Source organism: Lactuca saligna, chromosome 3 (genome assembly GCF_052625555.1).
Source record: "Lactuca saligna cultivar CGN05327 chromosome 3, ASM5262555v1, whole genome shotgun sequence".
Classification (NCBI taxonomy): Eukaryota; Viridiplantae; Streptophyta; class Magnoliopsida; order Asterales; family Asteraceae; genus Lactuca; species Lactuca saligna.
This window is the reverse complement of record NC_136419.1, coordinates 49,478,961-49,499,370: the sequence shown is the minus strand read 5'-3', so window position 1 is coordinate 49,499,370 and position 20,410 is coordinate 49,478,961. Positions and strand designations below refer to the sequence as shown.

Genomic DNA, 20,410 nt, shown 5'->3' with positions numbered 1-20,410 from the left:
GGGGTCCGTCGAGACCAACAATCCTTTGTGGGTTTACTCTTCGTCTTCACTGTCGGGCGACTGTTACATCGAGGGGGCTGCTCCAGTGGCCTCCTTGGTTGTTCTTCTTCTTGCCTTTTGTTATAAAAACAATGTTGAATCAAGACTTGTTCAATCAAATTCCAAAGAAAGATATTGTTCCAAATGTTAAGTCTTACAAGATTAAGATGTATGGATTGTGTAAAAAGAGTTCGAGGTGGGATGTTTTTGGAAAACATCATGAACAGAACAGGGGATAGAGAAAAACGATAAACATGTGGTGATGGGCTTTTGTTTGATTCTATATCTGCAAGTCTGAAGCAAGAAGAAAACTCTCGATTTATAGGTTTGAATCAAGAAGAAAATTGATGGTGTTTGATTTGGAGGTTTGAAAGTGATAGAGACAGAGATGGTGTTCAAGAATAAAGCACCTTCTATTTGTAGGTGAAGGTGATGGAGATGGGTTCGACTGCTGAGAGAGAGAGAGAGAGAGAGAGAGAGAGAGATTATTTTTGTTTTATTTTTAATTGTTGTAATAAAAGAAAAAATGGAAAATAAAATAATAAGGGGCAAATCTATCATTATAAAAAAGTTCATAGGAAATTGGACTAAACTCGCAACAAAACGAAACTATTGGATTATCCTTGCGAGCCAAATCCATTTTGGACCAAAGTTGCTGGTTTTGACATACCACATGGACCATTCTTGCAATTTTGTCGTGTGTGTGTGTGTGTGTGTATATATATATATATATATATATATATATATATATATAGAAGTAAGTTCATGCGAAAATATAAATATCCTGCGAAAACGCGAAAACATATTTTATCTTATGAAAATTAAACACATGTACTATAAAAAAGTAATTTTATTAGCAATAAATTAAAGATAGTAAGTTTGAATTGGATGGTGTTATGGTAATATAGATTTAAAGACGGTTTTTATAATTATATTTTTTTCACGTCTTTAATCATTTTTAAATTCATGTTTTCATAATAAAAATGTTAAAAATCATACTTTGCTAATATGAAACAGTTTATCATCTATCATCGATTATCATCATGTATTTCAAAGTTTGGATGAATTATTTTCCAAAATATAATGTTGAGGTGACATAATATCATAGGTTTTTATTGTTTTCGCGTTTTCGCAAATTATTTGCATTTTCGCATGAACCCTCCCCTATATATATATATATATATATATATATATATATATATATATATATATATATATATATATATATATATATATATATGGCTGTTGAGTATAGAAGATTAGGTATAGAACCCAAAAACGTTGTCGTATTACGTCAAAACTCATAGTCGTGCTATTCTTTTCTACATACCTGACGTTGTTTCCTTCTTCCTTTCACTAATCCTTCCCTTCAGCTATTTTTCCTTATAGAGGAAATTGGTGTTTTTGGGTCGTCTTCTTCTTTCAACCTTCTCCACCTCAGAAATTTCTTCAAAAACAATTTCAGGGGGTGTTTGGATAGGAAACAAAGAGGTGCTTATTGTTTATTCCCACAATAAGCTAATTTAAGTGTTTGGATAAAATCTAACTTATTTGGCTAAATAAGCTAATTTTAATAAGCATTTATCCCCATGCTTATTGCTTATTGCTTATTCCCACCGCAAATATCTATAAGCAATAAGCTAAAAATCTAGTCCAAACACCCCTGAATTTCATAAAAAAAATGAAAATCGAATTGCATAGGCTATAGTTATTAATTCTATGACTTTCTCAACTTCAGTTTTCCTTGTTGTCATTCTCCTTACGTCTTTCTCCATTTTGTTGCAATCAAGGCCTATTTTCCCCCAAACTTCCGACAAAACTAATTTGGTTCTCATCCCTATTCCTTGTTAATTTCCCCCAAACTATTCGTCAATTTCAATCTTGTCCTTCTCCTTTACCGTTTGGCCCCAAGAGCCAACTGTCCAGGAAAAAAAAGAAATCATGAAGACATAATTTCTAAGAGTCAGATCCGAAGAGACAAGACACGTTAGACAAGGTGAAGATAGACGATAATCATAATTGAAATGGTATTGCTTTTTTTTACCGAATTCCATTTCTTAATTTCTTGTTGTTTTCCACTAATTGAAATACACTAGTTTATGTATTTAGGTTAGTTGTCAGACGATATTCTTAATGTTATTGGAATGTTAGTTTTTTCATAGTAGTCTAAAATTATTGTGTTTAATTCTTTAGCTTAGTTTGATATATATCAAATTCACATGACACGTACATGACAACCGAGTTGTAAGAAAAAAATACCCAAGTTGTTTCTTTGTGACATTCTAATGTCTATAGTTTGAAAGCTTAAGTCCTAAGTTTGTATTAATCTACATACATAAATTTGACATTATAATAAAATATTTGCTATTGTTTTGCATACACATATTTGACAAATTTAGTCTGATTTTTTTCCTTTTACTCAAGGTATATTGTAGCATATAATGTGCAGGGAACTCTAATCCTGTTGTCAGCAAGAGGATTAGGATATTTGTACATATTCGGAACCTTTGCATATTTTTAAATGCCAAACATATCAAGTAATAGAGATCAAAAGGTCAAGAGATGGATGACATGCCGATTAACTCTTCCTTTTTGGTTTAATTTGTACACAGATCAACATGGATGTTTCAATTCGAGACACCGTATCCGATTGCAAATGCCATTGTATTCGAGATGTTGCATCTGAATCTAGTCTTCATGTCAAGAAAATTGTTGTTGTAATTTTCTGTAAACACATATATACTATGTACACTTCTAATAATTTGTTTATTAAATTTATTAGGACTCATATTGAGCTTATTAAAGCATTACACTTCTAGAATTTTTTGTTATTATAGCATCCTACTTTCTATTTTTGTCTATTACAGCATTGTACTTCTAGTTTGTTTCTTACTGCGTTGGTTGTATCAGAGAAGATACGTACTATTGGTGCATCAAATATTTCATAGCAACAAAAATCAAAGAATTTATATTGGGTCTTATGACACAAATATGAAGATTCAAAATTATTAAACAGTAAAGAAAAATCATAAATGAGAACCCATGATGCTTAATCACCAATAAAATTATAATGCAACTCTAAGTCTTAAATAACTAAATTCATTATTTTACAGGAGCAAATAGCGGCTCAAAGTCTCAAATAACCAATTTCATCTGTTAATTAGAAACTAAAAATATCAAGTAACCAATTCCATTAGTATACAGTACTAAGTTGTGACTCAAAGTTTCAAATAAATAGTCTTTCAATTGTAATAAAGCAATGGTATAAATTGTATTTCATTCCTTTTGTTGGTGTAAAACTCAACTCATGAGTGTGTGTATCATTAAACACGTCAGCAAACGATTTTCCATCTTTCCCTTTTGAAATCTGAAGCACTGCTTTACATCCGGTCCTTAAATCTTTATGTCGTTTCTTTGCACCTCCACATAAACTATTAGCCTTCAATCATTCAAACAATTCTTTGTTGCAAGCCTCATTTGTTGTCTTATTTTTATAGTCCCAATGAATATCTATAACAAATCAATGTAAAAAAACATATTGATTATAATGGATCATCAGTCATCAGGTACTTGAATTTCTAAGTTCATGGTGTTATGCATTCCTGTACCAAACACATAAGGGATATCAAATCAGTACAAACCCATAATGTATACATATTGATCAATTGAATATTTCTAAGAGTCGGTTCTATTTTTTCCTTCTTTCATGGAATTAGAACACACTCCGAACAAAATGAAAAACTATTAAACGAAAAAATAATTCAAAGAAGTTTAGAGATTGGTCATATCTATGTTTTCCTTAATTTGTTTCAATTCAAAAAAAAAAGGAATTGATGTTTTGGTTTTTCTCTAATTTTAGACTTGTAGTGTTTGAAATTATTGGTTTTGTAATAAACCTGCTCTTGAAGACGAAAATCCGGTTGTAATTAATCGTTTATCTCCATCTTCGATTTACAAAGCTATAATTTTAGTGGTTGACAAGTATGGTGACTTCATTGGAATTTTACTTATTGGTTTGCTGAAGCTTTGACTCGCCAATCACTTTTAATAAGCTTTTGTCATTTGTTGGCTTTACATGTGGTATGTGTTTTCATATATGGATAGAATTAGAATCGTATTGATGATAATGACAAAATAAAAGCTATCTTTTTGTATGTTGATTCCATTTGAGTCCTAATCAACGAAACCAAAACAGAAATTAAATGTACTTATTTCATAATTAGCTTGAATTTCATGTCCATACTAACCAAAATAGAGAAGCAACGGTGTTTACCTTAAATCAATTTCATTGTTCGTGGAGAACCACCTATTTGAAGATTTGACTTAGATATTTGAGATTAGAGATTATGATAATTACGATTGCAGGTTTGTTTAGGGTTTCGGATTACCGATCGGTGGTGAAGGAAAGAAACGATATGCATGTAAAAAAAACCGAACGAGATTTTAAGGATTTTTCACAAAACGATGTAGTTTTAAAAGGTTCTATACCCAAGCATATATACATCACAACCATATATTCCTTTTTCCCATATATATATATATATATATATATATATATATATATATATATATATATATATATATATATATATATATATATCAATTGAGAAAAAAAAAAGGTTGAGAATGGGGGAATCATTCTCAGCCAATCATTTATTTATGCCGCAAAAGCCTCCAACGTACCGGCGTAAAATGGGAAACGAGTGCACATGTGTTTTCCAACATAACATATTTCCTTAAGCTATGCTAATCATTACCTTAATATATACAAAAACATAGTTTTTTTTCGTTTTTTTTAATTTTTATAAGCTATTTTTATTAAAAAATGATTTTAAATATACCAAAATTCATGATTTTTTATTCTCTACAAATAGACATCCATATTGATATAGTTTTAAGATAAAATAATTTTTTTTTTTTTTTTATATTTTCAGCTATCGTTATTCATAAATGAATAACAATGCATCATGTTTTATTACAGTACATTCATTATTCACTTATGAATAAAAAGTATGATTTTTTTTTACAATTTAAGTATCATTCATATATGAATATAGCATATAATAAACATAGTATATTCATATTTTAATATTGGACGATGAATTCACTTGTGAATATTATTATAGTATATTCACTTGTGAATATTAGATGGTATATTCACTTATGAGTATTAAATGATATTTCATATGTGAATATTACATAGTATTACATGGTATATCACATGTGAATATTACAGAGTATATTCACTTGTGAATATTAGATGATATATTCACTTATGAATATTACACAGTATATTCACATATGAATATTACAAGGTATATTCACTTATGAATATTGAAGGTATTTTGACAAATACATATAACTTTTATATGTTATTCATATATGAATAACATACATACTTGCATATTTGTTTTGTGTTTTTAATAATCATATACTGATTCAGGTGAGAAAACATATTCATATGTGAATATAACATGGTAATTTAGTTTATGCATTTCATCAAACAGTTGGAGTGCAAACAAGTTAACTATTTTAAAAATGTTAAAAACATCAAGTTATCAATTCCAAATAATCATATACTTCCGATTTCGACTTCAGATGCGACATCCTATCTCTGATCGATTTCTCAATTTGATTTTGATTTCCGAAAATCCGATTGGGAACCTGTGAGTACCGATTCCAAGTCCCTCAATGTCGATTGTGATTGCGAGTCCAGAACTCCGATTCCAATTTCATGAATAGCGAATAAATTCCGGTATAGTTGAAGAAATCTGGATGATTATTGAAGGTTGGAGGAAAAATTTTGATGATGAACGAACAGTTATCGAATTCTCTATAGTTACGTATTTGAGATTGAAGGTTATTACGATATTTACAAGTTTGCCACCGTGTCTTTTATGCATAGATTAAATGAGTGGCTGAGAATGATTCTCCCATTCTCAACTTTTTTTATTTTCTCAATTGAACCCACCTCATAAATATATATATATATATATATATATATATATATACACACACACACTAGGTGTGAGACCCATGTATTAAATGAGTTTATTTATAAATATATATATATATATATATATATATATATATATATATATATATATATATATATATATATATATATATGAAATTTTAACAATTTTAGAAGTTTGAAATTATAAGAAAAATGAGAAAAAATTTGAGTTATTAAAATTAATGAGACTTTAATATATTGAATACATTATATATATATATATATATAAACCCTTTCTAATAAATACTTTACATATATATTACCTTACAAATTAAAGGTGAAAATTTAATTTAATAAAATGAAAAATACAATAAAACGACAAGTGGAAAGTAGAAAATTCAAAAATTCTAGAAATTTCATGTGTCTAAATTAAGGAGAAGATGACATGTAGCAAAAAGATTTTGATTTATTAGGGATTATATATATATATATATATATATATATATATATATATATATATATGTATATATATATATATATATATTCTAATAATAATCTATTCTAATAAAAAATAAGTTTAATCTCCTATTGACAAGTGTCATACAATTAGAAGTCCTCATTAATGTTATATATCACCTATCATGTCACTTGTCAACCTATTAATTATCCATTTCAAATTTTAAAATTCCAATCTAATTACATTAAATTAATAATTGATTCTTCATTTTAAATTTCAAATTTTTAATTTTCTTACTTTAATTATATTAAATTAATAACATTAGATTGAAAAATAAAATAAAATTAATATAGATTATAAGGTGATATAACTTCACATATTTATTTAAATCAATGATTATAATTTCCTTTATATAACTTAAAAAATATTTCTTAAGTAATATTTTATTTAAAATAATTGATTAATAATTTTAATTTTTAATATAAAAATTTAATTCATTTTATAACCGTGGTTCTCACGGGTTATAAACTAGTATATATATATATATATATATATATATATATATATATATATATATATATATATATATAGGAAGAGAGAGAGAGAGAGAGAGAGAGATTTTCCGTTGAGATTCAACCTCAGTTAAATATTTCATATTTGCCGCTCCAAGCCTGTTCCAATCATAAATGATTATATAGCGCTCTCATTTCTTTTTCCTCCGCCATCATCCCCTCCACCACAACCGCCACCGCCACTATGTAACGACCTAATTTTCACGTCCAAAAATTTCGTTTTTAAAACATTACTTAGAAAACATTACTAATTAAAACATTGTTCAATTAAACCATTTCACATCGAAAACCCAAATTTGAAATCCACAACATGTAAACAACCAAAATATCAGAGTATCAATCCCAGGGTAAACTCATAAATGCGGAAACAAGGAGTGTGTGTGATGAGCCGCTACCGCGCCTGCTCCTTCCCCTTGGCTGAAGAGGTACCTGAAACAACAACTGAAAAACGTAAGCACAAAGCTTAGTGAGTTCCCCCATCGTACCACATACCATATACTCACATGACATACATATATTGTCAGACATATCTGGGTGCCCGACCTACCCCTTCGGTCCTCTCGACCGGATACTGCCTAGCATATCTGGGTGCTGGCCTCCCCTTCGGTCCTTTCGACCGTATACTGCCTAGCATATCTGGGTGATGGCCTCCCCTTCGGTCCTCTCGACCGGATACTACCTAGCATATCTGGGTGCTGGCCTCCCCTTCGGTCCTCTCGACCGGATACTGGGGAACTATTTCTCCCCTCTACTACTACCACATAACATGTATCACAATATCATAATCTATCTATCATGGCTGGGTATGACTACCCCTTCGGCCCTACCGACTGGATATCTCGGGGACTATCTCCCCCTACTGTCACTAGCACATAGCATCATATCATACTAGCACATAAACATAACACAGGTAGTAGTAATCCCTAGATGAATATCACAGAGACAATCATCTACATACAACTCCTACTGGTGGGCCGGCATTGTGGTCGTAGACCCACCGCTACTGGAAGGTAACTCACCTCGAAGTAGTTGCTGATCTGGTCGGGAACTGACTGCCTACTGCTGCTCCGGAAATCCTCCGGCTGCAATTCCCACAACGTACTCAATCAATCACTGCTAACTGTCATTTGGGTAAAATGACCATTTTACCCCTGATCATGTCATAAGTCAAAGTCAGAGTCAACTTTCAGTTGACCCGACTCGCCAAGTCCCTAACCACTCGGTTGTCCTGGATCCCGTCCCTACTCGTCAAGTTAGGCATTGACTCGACGAGTTCTCCTTCTAAACTGAGGTTCAAGTCCTTCATCCTACTCGCCGAGTTGTATGAACAACTCACCGAGTTCATCTTCATCCGATGAACACTTATGCTGCGACTCGCCGAGTTGTATGAACAACTCGTCGAGTCTGTTCTTGATCTTAAGGAGATTGCCTTGAACTCGCCGAGTCAGGGCATTGACTCACCGAGTTCCTCCATGGATGAGTTTGGCTTCCAACTCACTGAGTCACACCCCGTGACTCACTACTCACACTCGACACAACGAAAAGGGGACAACTCGGAGACTCGCGAGCAGACTCGCCGAGTCAGATGAACGACTCGCTGAGTCGTTGCCATGCAATCACTAAATACGCGGTTTTGCTTGATTCCAGTCCATGCCATTCACAGATCTGGGTTCCTAGAGCATGAATCACACGTAAAGTTTCCAACTTTACGTGTATATATTCACCAATAAGGGTTTTAGGGTTCAAAATGCATCCAAAAGGGTAGATCTAGGGTCTTCATGCAATATGGGTCCATAAAGGCAACAGATCTGAGCTCCTGGAGCTCAACCATGCCTAGATCTAAAGGCCAAACAGCTTATTACGAACTATATTGCACATACAAGCTTGGGGAAGGGCTCAAGAAAGACTTAATGGAGTAATAAGCATAGAAACAGAGGGAAAACGGGTTATACCTCAAAGGAATCACTGAGAGAACACTAAGATGCTTGGTTTCCTTCCCTTCCTCTTGATCTACACCACTTCCTTCTCAAAACCTTCAAGAACACACAATAATGCTTCAAACTCTCAAGGAAATAAGCTTTGAACGAGGGTTGGGAGCTCTGAGGGTGAATGGGGGCTGGCTTGGGGCGGACATGAGGCTTAAATAGGGTGCAAACCCCTGAAACTTAGGGTTTCATCCAATAGCGGTGACTCGCCGAGTCACCAACTTAAACATGTCCCGGGTCCCGTCTCTACTCGGCGAGTCGGACCTATGACTCGCCGAGTCCAAGGCTAAAAAATGGAAAATACTCAACTAAGATTTACGTACCAGGAACCAGGTGCTACACACTACCTCTGACATCAGTCGACCCCACCACTGTTGCATCTGTCACTTTTACCACCGTCATCTGTGTCACCACCACCTCTTATGGCACTAACTTTTATAATCATATATGGTTATTCAATCTGTGAACAACAAGCATAAGTATAATCATTTATGATTAGACATATACGTATAAACATGTATAATTATATATAATTATACCTCTCTGTCATATAATCATTTATGATTAGGCATACCCCGATGTTGCCGGTACGCTGGAGAGTTAGAGCGACAAATATGAGGTTGAATCTCAAGATCTCTACTTTTTTTTAATCTCAAGTGAACCATCCCTATATATATATATATATATATATATATATATATATATATATATATATATATATATATATATATATATATATATATATATATATATATATATATATATATATATATATATATATATATAAACGTTATACTTATAAAAAAGCATTACTTATAAAAATCATATAAAAACGTTTGTATATATTCAAAGTGTATGTATACCTTTAAAAGCATATTAATATATTTGAAAATGTATAAAAAAACGTATTAATATATTCAAAAATGTATAAAAAAACATATTTATAATTGGGTTAATTTTGGGCTCTTTATTATTATTCGAAAATATATTTGAAAGTGCATGTCCATATGGGTATGATACCTCAAGGGTAAGAAAGATTACAAAAACTAGTTATTTTGGGCTCTTAATTATTATTGAAGAGTATTTTAGACATTTAACCATGAAATAAATGAGAATGTGATGCTATAAAAAAATAAACAAAAAAACATTGCTATTTTTTTGTGCTAAATGCAAAAAATAACAACACATTTTTATTTATGTGTGTGTGTATGTGTGATATGTGTTTAAGAGTAACATAGTATCATCAGAAGGTGTATAAACAATAAAATAAGTAAAAGTAGAATGCTATAATAATCTAATTAACTGAAAGTATGTTGCTATTTATTGCATTGAACCATTTTAAGATCGGGGTAAATGCATAAAAACAGAAGTCTATTTTCGTTTATTTATTTGCTACATTGTTAGGAGAAGGAAACCACGTGAGATTGAGTGGTCAAGATGTTCAAAATGGTAATGTTAGTCACAAGCATTAGGTTATTTATGAATAGGAAACATAGTATTGAAACTGTCCTTTGGATAATATCATTCAAAATCTACTCTTCTAATAAAAGAATCTTCTACATGGCACATGGTCTTTTTTTACTCTCTATTTTGCCACATGACATCTTCTCCAAAGCTCTCTCTTCAAACTCCCGCTCAAAGTTGATACTTCACGTTCTAAGCTTAATCGTATTCAATTTTTTTTAAAATAAAGACTTTCCAACTATTAAGCCTATAAATTAGGAATTATATTAGAAAAATAATTTTGATATCCATGACCTTCCTTAAAATCAGCACTAATTATTTTGGATTTGATTTAATTTTGTATAATTGAATCCTTTTTTCACCCTAAATCTCATTTGAACCCTCTATTTCCATCAAATATTACTGGTAATCCTTACTCTTCTTCTCAAGAGATATGTAAAACTACGTCCGTATTTATTTCAGTTTCCATGTTCATATTAAGGATTCTTATGTTCCTTCTTATTTTTCTAATTTCACTTTGACTTATTCTATTTAGTTTTTGTTTGTTATAGATTTGATGACTTATTAAAGATACCCACGATTGAAGCTGACGAATTGTAGTTCGGGCGAGAATGTGTGTAGAGATTCGATTTTTAGCGATGTGTTTCTTGATTTTGATTAAACTGCTCTAATTGGTTCTTCAAATAGACATATCTTAGGCTCTTAGCGGACCTAGAAGTAAACATGGATACAGATTTTATTGATCCAATTGGAAATGATGCTCTTGTGGGAAGAATATGTAGAGAGGGCCAAGTATTATCTCCTTTTATTGATTTTGTAAGCAAATAAATAGGTGTGTACTAATCGGGGGCTTTTGTGTTCTTGAAATAGAAATTTCCTGGAGGAATTCAAGCCCAGAAGCAGTTGGGACCGAAGATGTCTTGATCATGAGAATGTGAATACATGTTAGGAAACTGTATATTCAACTTTGCATGCTATTTTTTAATTTATTTGACTTTTGGGTCTTTTACTATGAATTTTAAAACTCTTTTAACTGATCTCCATTTGTTTAGAAAAAAAAAACAAAAGAATCAACGATGGGTGTAGTTGGAAATACAAGTTCTAACTTTTAACCAACATCAATTCTTCAATTTTCGAGGTGCAAGATTCGTCTTATACCCCTAAACCTTTTTTTTTCTTCTGTTGGTGGGTTTTAAGTTCATCAAGAATTGATCTTACCTAGGTATCTGCTTATCGATATTTCTTAAGTATTAAAGAGGTTGACGCCTTAAGAAAGAAGATGATCAAGTTCTTCATGGCTTTGATTGATCTTCTTATGCCTTAGACATCTCCATGAATCACCAACTATATTCTATTACTTGAAAGCTTTTAATTATTAGGGGTGGATGGAAGAAATTCAATTCAATTATAATTTTTTTTATTAAGAAACCAAAGTACTTAAATGATATAGATTTTGAGATAATCTAAATCTTAGTTCCCTCATATTTTAGTTACTTTTCCAGTCTCTATTCTAATTGGATCAATTTTTTGAACAAAAAGCCCCGTGTGGCGTGTTTGTTTTGCAGAATTGCATCTTAAGATGTCATTCGCTAGAGTATGTTTGGTTTCCAAATTATGGAATTCATTGTTGACTTAATACATCAAATGTCATGTGCTGGACTTCATTATTTTTGGGGGGTGGTAGAAGGAATTCACTTATTTTATTTTCTTTGTACTTAAAGATCAAAATACCCTTGTTATAGGTATACTGATAATTGAAATAAAAAATTAATTATTTGTATTTTGATATATTAGAATTTAAGATCTATTAAATTTTTATTAATAACTTCCTTTTATTCTTGCCAACCAAATGTGTTATATATTATGATTCGTTAACATTCCATTTCCTTTCAGCAATTCCATTCCTTCCAAACACCCTTTTATTTCCATTCCCGAATTATAGCTCTTTCAAGTTGAAAGGTTTTTCTTAAAATAAAATTGCATGTTGCCTTCATTTTTAAGGTAAAAAAAGAGCATGGTACTTTCATTTATAAGCCAACATAAGCATGTTATTTACATTTTTAAGCCAACAATAGCATGCTACTTCATTTCTAAGCCATAATTAACACTACTTTCGTTTTTAAGAAAATAGCATTCTATTTTTATTTTTAAACCAACAATGACGTGCTACTTTCATTTTTAAGAACAAAATAGCATGTTACTTTCTTTTTTAAGGCTAAAGTGACATCATACTTTCATCTTTGAGGAAAAAAAGCATGGTGCTTTCATTATTAAGCCAAAAATAGCATGCTACTTTCATTTTTAAGATAAAAATAGCATGCTACTCTCTTTTCTAAGCCAAAAATAACAGGTTACTTTCATTTGTAATGAAAAATAGTATTCTACTTTTATTTTTAAACGAACAATAAGATGTTAATTTTGTTTTTATGGTAAAAATATCACGCTGCTTTCATTTTTAAGGTAAAAAAGTGCATGGTAATTTCATTCTTAAGTCAATAGTAACATGATACTTGATTACTTTCCTTTCTAAGCCACACATAGCAAGCTACTTCCATTTTTTACTCAAAAATAGCATTCAACTTTTATTTTTAAACCAACAATAACAAGCTACTTTTTAATATTTAGCATCTTACTTTTATTCCATCTTATTGCATGCAACATTACACTAGGAAAAAGTCATGCATTTATAGAAATTTCATGAACTATGAGTTATCAAGGATAATGATTCTTTGTTAATTGCTTTTTGAAAGCGGGAATTGGAGCCGTGGTTGTGATTTGTTGTATATGAACCAACAATGACATGCTACTTTCATTTTTTGGGACACGGTTTTTGTAAGGACACAATCACACATGTGATTAATCTGGATCCATGATTTATTTTATGTTTAATTTGTATTATTGCAATATTACTGGCATATAAAATTATGATTAATAATTATAAATTTTAGTCTATGTTATTTTACTTTGTCAACCGGTACACAAGTTATATATATATATATATATATATATATATATATATATATATATATATATATATATATATATATATATATATATATATATATATGCAAGCTTTTGCTCAAAAACTCCTCTTTTTTTATCATCTGTAGTCTTAAACTAGATTTATTATCTGACTTGCAAGCTTCCAAATTCAGTTTTTTTTACAATAACACGGCTAAACCCAAAAAAGGATTTACCCCATAATAACATAACAAAAGCTAAAAGTAATATATAAATATATAATCAAAATAATAACATAACAAAAGCTAAAAGTAATATATAATCAAAAGCTAGTCCACCATTCGCAAAAAACTAATAATAAGAAGACAAACCCTTGTAGATTGGTGTTGTTGCAATAGCTGTGAAATTTTTCTGCCATTGGTAAGGTTATTGGTTGCCATGGATGACTGGAATTGTTCAGAGAATTGTGTCTGCAAACCCTTCATAATAAGAAGACAAAATTTCAAAAATGGTCCTGTGGTTTGCAAAAAGTAGCAACTTAAGGATATCTTTTATTAGAGTAACACCGGTGGTCCTTGTGGTTTCAAAATCAAACATAGTTAGTCCTCTTAGCTAACTTTGTTAAGAAAAGGGGTTAAATATTTGTGAAATGAATTATTTACCCTTCTTTTATTCTTTTCTTTTATAATTAAGCCTACATAACCCACAATTAATCCTTCCCATTCTCTTTTCTTCCACCGATGATCATCACTAGTGCCAACCTTCCCTACTGTCAGTCTCCTTTGGTGACCAACATTTTTTGTGAAAAAAGGAACACAAAATATTCCCACGCCACCAGTCAACCCCCACAAAAATCTCTATTTGTTATTGCAGATTGTTATGAATAAAAAAAACCCATTTTGAATTCAAGAATTATAAAGGCAGTGATGCATAAAATCCCCATTGCAAAAGCTCTGGTCACCCCCATTTTACCTGACGGAAAAACCCAACTCGATTTTTTCTCTTGCTCGTTTCTCAACTGCTGAATCGATCAAAGCCTTTTTTTCTCTTCGGATTTGACCTTCACCAAGACCTTTTTGATTATCCAAAGCACATAAAACAATATCCAATTGCTTCTGCCATTGTCTGATCTGCTCAATCCCATCTCTAATGGCGTTGCAAAAATCTAAACCCTTTATACTCCTTTCGAAATAATCAGAAATCAGTTTATCCATGGGTTGTTTGCTCAAAGAAGAATTGTAGTTGAATAATATGGCTTTGAATTCCTCTTGACAACACAGGAAAACATTCAAGGAGTTTTGAAATCCAAGAAACGGATAAAAGTTCATGTGAATCGACTGCAGATAACTCATGAAACCTTTGAGTTACCTGTCTTTGAAAAGCTTTGATTTTCTTTTCTTGATGTGGGATTTCATGGTCTATGGAGTGAACCCCTCATGAAACCTTTGGAGAAGATGAGCCTTGATAATCGGTTCACATTTTCTCTTCACATCAAAAGTACGAAACCCCACAAACTTGTTGATGAATTTATGTAGAAACACAAAACCTGAAGCTTTTTTTAGGCGATCACAAAGAGAAACTCAGGGGAGACAACAGAATTGATAGATTTAAATTTTGGCGAAAACGGCGCTGATTTAATTGGGTAAACAAAAGCTTTGGGGATGTGGGGTAAGCAAAACCGGGGATTAATCATCGTCGTGTCCCTCGTCTTCATCATCTCCGGCTTCGATTTTCCTTTCCAACCTCTGACTTTCCTCCTCTGTCAACTCGATTCTCCTCTCCAACCTCCCGATTTCTTCTTAAATTATCGACGCCTACCTCAGCTTCATCATATCCAGCTGATCCGCCACTTCCCGCTTCTTCATACTCTCCGCAAAATCACATAAGCTCGCCAAGCTCTTCATCTAAGAAGTAAGAACGATGATCCAGATGGTAGTGACAAGATTTGGGTTAGCTCATGACCTGTATGTTGAAATTCTTGAAGGCGGTGCGAGATGAGAGATGAGACATAATTTATGATTCTCAGAAAGGGGGATATTAAGGGGGATGTTTGGGAGTGTTTATGCACCCCAAAAGTACTTTTAGATTAAAAAAAAAAAAAAAAGGCTTATGGCAAAAGGAATTTTCTAAAAAGCGTTTGAATCAGCTTTTATGCTGAAAAAACCAATAAGTGTTTGGCTGTAAAAACTGTTTCTGTTTTTTGAAGTTATTTTGGTTAAAAAATGATAAGCAATTTCAATAAGCTAAGTTTTACATGCTTATTAAAAAGTGTTTTTTTGAAGCTTATGAAAAAACTATTTTAAATAGTGCTTTTGAGTTTGCCAAAAACTTTTTTTGACTTATTAGTTTTTCAAAAAACCAATAAACTGTTTTGAAAAACAATCAAAAACACCACCTAACTAGGGCTCTTTAGTGGATGTAAAATAGAGAAGATGGAAGATATATAATAAATTACAGAATTGTCCTTGAGGTTTATTGATTTTTTTCAGATTTGATCAAGGGTATATTGGTCATTTTCAAAAAGGTAACTGTTCAAAAGTTATAGTTAACGCCTAAAGGACCTACCATGCAATAAAATGAAACCATGAGGACCACCGGTGTTACCCTAATGAAAGATATTCTTAAATTGCTACTTTTTGCAAACCACAGGGACCATTTTTGAAATTTAGTCTATTAAGAATCCAATCCAGGCTCTGACTTTGTTTGATTCTGCTGACTTTGCAGCTTCTGTTGATGTTGTTGCTGGAATTGAAGAGAATGCAGATACTAAAAATCCATCTTTTCCCACCGCTAATTTGTTTAAATAGATTATTGTTTTAGGTTAGCAAGAGAAAGAGGAAGACGGTTGCATTTTGCATTTTGCTTTTGCTCAGAAAGAAGAAAAGAAAGTGTCAAGGTTAAAGTTGTGGGTTTCAATGTAGGAGAGAGAGAGAGAGAGAGAGAGAGAGAGAGAGAGAGAGAGAGAGAGAGAGACCCTTTTTTTTTAATTATTAAATTTTTGAAAAAAACAATAAATCGTAAGGGTATACTGGGCATTTCACAAATATTTAATCCCCATTTTTAATGGTATAAGGACCATCTATGCAACGTCTTCCATAGTTATCTAGTTGCGAGACTCATGTATTACATGGGTTAATTTAAAAAAAAAGTTAAATATAAAGGTTAAAATATTTGAAAATTTTGAATTTATAAAAAAATAAGAAAAATAATGAATTATTATAATGAAAATGTTTTTTATCTTTTAAATGTAAACAAATAAATTAAATAAATAAAAGAAACTAATAAACTTTAATTTTAAGAATTTTGAAATTAAAAGGTAAGTTCATTAATTAAATTGATATCAATTTATTACTATGTTTATTGCAATTATTATATTAAAATATTATATGGAATTTAATAAAATTGGAAAACTCATAAAATGACATGTTGAAAAAAAAATATAATTCAAAATAACCACAAAATGACATTTGACAAGTTGAATGAGAATATGACAAGTGGCAAAAAAATCTTCATTTGTTAGAGAGGATGACCACCAGTGTAACAAAATCTACATAACAACCATCTGTGGCCTTTTTTGTAAGAAAAACACACGAGTCAGGCTAAATAACCCTTGTAAGTTGTGAGATACATTATACATAGCATAGGGGTTTATATATATATATATATATATATATATATATATATATATATATATATATATATATATATATATATATAATTTAAATCAATGATGCAAGGTCATCAATACCTTATGGGATGAATATATCATTCTAATTGGATAATTTCATGATCAAAGTGGCGCTTGGAGAATTCCCAAGCAAGAAGTTTTTAGCTTCAGTGGACATTTTTACTTTGTATGCAACATCCTTCCTCATGCTGGAGTCTATAGTCAAGCAAACTAAATTGCTAAAAGGTGAAGAATGGTGCAAAAACAAATCTGGAAATGAGGAAATATACTGCACAAAGAAATATGTACATTAAAGATGCATAAATAGATAAAGATTGTAATCTTTTATCAGTAGCGTATGTATGTGCAACAAAATAAAAGATTAAAAAAAAATTGTCATACTAAAAGATTGATATGATTTCAACATATATACCTCAACAGTGTCGGCACTAAGAGTTAAATATCTGGCACTGTGGAGCTTTTGAAGCATGTAAATAGTGTTGCGAACATCTTCTTCCTTATATGCCTTGTTTGGATTATACTTACGCAGACAAAAACTCACTTTGTTTAGAGAATGAAACTGATCATTAGAGAAATGCAGAGGAACATAACACCCCAGATATGATGATGTGTAGCAAAAAGATGAAAGTTGTGGGGAAACATTCAAGTAGCCATAGAGCAATTGACGATTCTAAGATTCTCAAGTTGAGGTGCAATCACATTGATGGTTTTTGAACAACGGCCCTCCATAAGGATGAGATTACAAAGACGAGGTGTAATGATGTCAAATACATTGTCAACAACGAAATATTTTAAAGTGAGCTTCTTTAAGTTTATGCACTTGGAGAAAAGATCACCCCACAATGTGACGCAATTGAGGTTCAAGGTTGTTAAAGCTGGAAAGTCCAAAGGTGTTTTAGTTGTATTGCTAATCAATTTGAAATCCTTAAGAGACTGAGAGCTAAACAGGACAGTAGGGAAAACATAGCGGCTTGACTGAAGACTAACAGTTAGTTGTTGAACATTGTGAGAAAAAGCATATTTTGCAATCTTTTTCACAAAACCCTGATTATCTTCTCCACGGAAATATAGATTCACGGAAGACACTTGTATTTGATGGTTGCGGTGGGACAAAACATGATTCACGAATTTGGCAAATTTACCTAAAACACGAAAATGGTCGGTAGAGAAGTTGAGACATGGCATCGATGTCCATAAAAACTCCCATCTAGATGACAGCAAACATGATTGAACACCAAATTTTATGTCAAAACAAGACAAGATCTTATGAATAAGCTCGTCTGGTAAGCTGCTCAGTCTATCTTCTTCTACCACTCGTTGTCTAACATTATCATGATCAAACTCCATACTCCAATCCTAATTTTCTTATGATTCCGATCAGGATTTAAGATGCTTCCTTTGGCTTCAGAAATCACAATCTCAATTCAAATAATAATCTGCAATGTAAAATTTAAATCAGTTATTTAGAGAAGAAGAAGAATATTTGTTATGAGCCGTACTGCAAACAAAGCCAACTATTTGACAAAATTCTAATTCCCATCAAATTACATGTCGAATGTTTTTGTCATCTTAAAATTTGAATCTCTGATTAGGGTAGAGACATACTCACCCTCGATTAGCGCAGCGACTAGCGAAGATCTCGTCGGAAGAATGGAGAAAGAAAGTTTCTGGGGTGAGAAAAATGGAGAACGAAGTCGTCGACTGAAGAAGAATACGAGGGCCGATTATTTTAAAAAAATAGGGCTTATATATGGAATGAACGTTCTCTACCCGATGTAATCAACTTTCTCTCCCACGATGAAAAGTTCCTTCATTTATAGGATTTCAATTTAGGTACTTAGTAATCTAATTGTTTTTTTTTTTTTTTGGATAATGACTTAAAAAGGTAATATATTTTTTGATTTGTATATATCTGGTCACTGAGTTTTTTTTTTCGTTCACATTTACCCTTTCAACTTGTTAAACTATACACATTCAGCCCTTATGACCGGTTACTCCAGGTTACCCGGGAAAAATGACTTAATAGAGTAATATATTTCTCATTTTGTACACATTTAGTCCTTAATATTTTTGTACACATTTAGTTCTTAATATTTTTTTGTTTCAAAATAAGACATTTTTGTTTTTGTACACATTCAATACTTATGAATGTTTTTTTTTAAGTTTTTCTCACGACATCTTACGAAGGACAATCATTGATGAAGTGTGTGGGGTTGTTGATATTTATGTGTAATGTCTCATTTTCACAACCAAAAATTTTCATTTTAAAATAAGGCAAAACTCTCTAATTATAAATCCATTATTAAGAAAAAAAAATGTTTATTCTAAAATACATTTATCGAAAATCAGAGTAATGTAAGAAACACGGAATCCTCAATATTGTTGATGAGTGTGTACAGTCATGTATTAGTCTTCTCACGATCAACGATAGAACCTGAAAACATAAACAACTGGGTAAGCACAAAGTTTAGTGAGTTTTCCCTAAAATACTCGATACAACAAACGTATTATCACACATAACGGGCCCACACTCATCAGATTGGAATACATTGGCCCAATCAGTCATCAGACTGGAATGTCAACATGCAACAGGTCTAATCAGTCATCAGACTAGAATACCCAGGGTTTGCTGGCGTGTCGCCTTAACCGAACCGCTCTTCTCGAGCCTATGTGCCTACAGCTTATAACCAACCCGCACCAGGTATCTTGGCCTATAGCATATACCAGGATCACCTCAACCTATCCCACCACCATATGGCTATCCCACATAAGATGTTATGAGAAAAAACTAAATAAATCATTCATAAGCACCAAATAGATACAAAAACAAAAATAACTTATTTTGCAACACTAAAAATATTAAGAACTAAATGTGTACAAAAATATTAAGGACTAAATGTGTACAAAGTTAGAAATATATTATCCTATTAAGTCATTTTTACCAGCTAACCTGGAGTAGTCGGTCATAAAGACTAAATGTATACAGTTTAACAAGTTGAAGGGGTAAATATGGACGAAAAAAAACTCAGTGACTAAATGTGTACAAATCGAAAAATATATTACCCTTTTAAATCATTATCCCTTTCTTTTTTTTTCTTTTTTTTAAGAAAACCTAGAAAACCCCAAAATATTATCAAAAAACCACTATAATATTTTTAGTCCATTAAAACCCTTATATTTTATGAAATTTTTACAGGGAAAATGATTTGCGAGGGTAATTACCTTTTCGTATTGTTCATATTTAGATAACTTCATTTTTTTGTACACATTTGACCATTTAATTTGTTA

General features: G+C 31.6%; 1 protein-coding gene and 2 long non-coding RNA genes across 4 annotated transcripts; all 3 read right to left on the bottom strand.

The window, feature by feature from the left end:
* Positions 1-7,301: 7,301 nt before the first annotated feature.
* LOC145033650 (uncharacterized) lies at positions 7,302-9,670 on the bottom strand. 2 transcript variants are annotated; one of them, XR_013677632.1, is made up of 5 exons: positions 9,549-9,670; positions 9,333-9,469; positions 8,977-9,057; positions 8,044-8,106; positions 7,302-7,453 (listed from the first exon to the last, which is right to left on the bottom strand). It is a non-coding gene; the product is annotated as an uncharacterized LOC145033650 (long non-coding RNA). The 2 variants fall into 2 exon arrangements; XR_013677633.1 differs by lacking the exon at positions 8,044-8,106.
* A 3,895-nt stretch (positions 9,671-13,565) lies between these two features.
* Positions 13,566-15,505, bottom strand: LOC145036480 (uncharacterized). Its single transcript, XR_013678445.1, has 2 exons — positions 14,407-15,505; positions 13,566-13,913 (listed from the first exon to the last, which is right to left on the bottom strand). It is a non-coding gene; the product is annotated as an uncharacterized LOC145036480 (long non-coding RNA).
* A 1,699-nt stretch (positions 15,506-17,204) lies between these two features.
* LOC145035494 (F-box/LRR-repeat protein 25-like) lies at positions 17,205-18,469 on the bottom strand. The gene is made up of 3 exons (XM_078984027.1): positions 17,894-18,469; positions 17,535-17,792; positions 17,205-17,390 (listed from the first exon to the last, which is right to left on the bottom strand). Exons 1-3 carry the CDS (start codon positions 18,467-18,469, stop codon positions 17,205-17,207), a joined length of 1,020 nt encoding a protein of 339 aa, XP_078840153.1.
* Positions 18,470-20,410: the final 1,941 nt, after the last annotated feature.

What these genes read in the sequence shown, in the direction of transcription:
- LOC145035494 (XM_078984027.1), bottom strand. Translation starts at nt 18,469, where the DNA reads ATGGAGTTTGATCATGATAATGTTAGACAACGAGTGGTAGAAGAAGAT. An exon ending in AATATTTCGTTGTTGACAAT is followed by an intron (nt 17,793 to 17,893) that starts GTATTTGACATC and finishes TGAGAATCTTAG; the next exon opens with AATCGTCAATTGCTCTATGG. An exon ending in TTAGTGCCGACACTGTTGAG is followed by an intron (nt 17,391 to 17,534) that starts GTATATATGTTG and finishes TTCTTTGTGCAG; the next exon opens with TATATTTCCTCATTTCCAGA.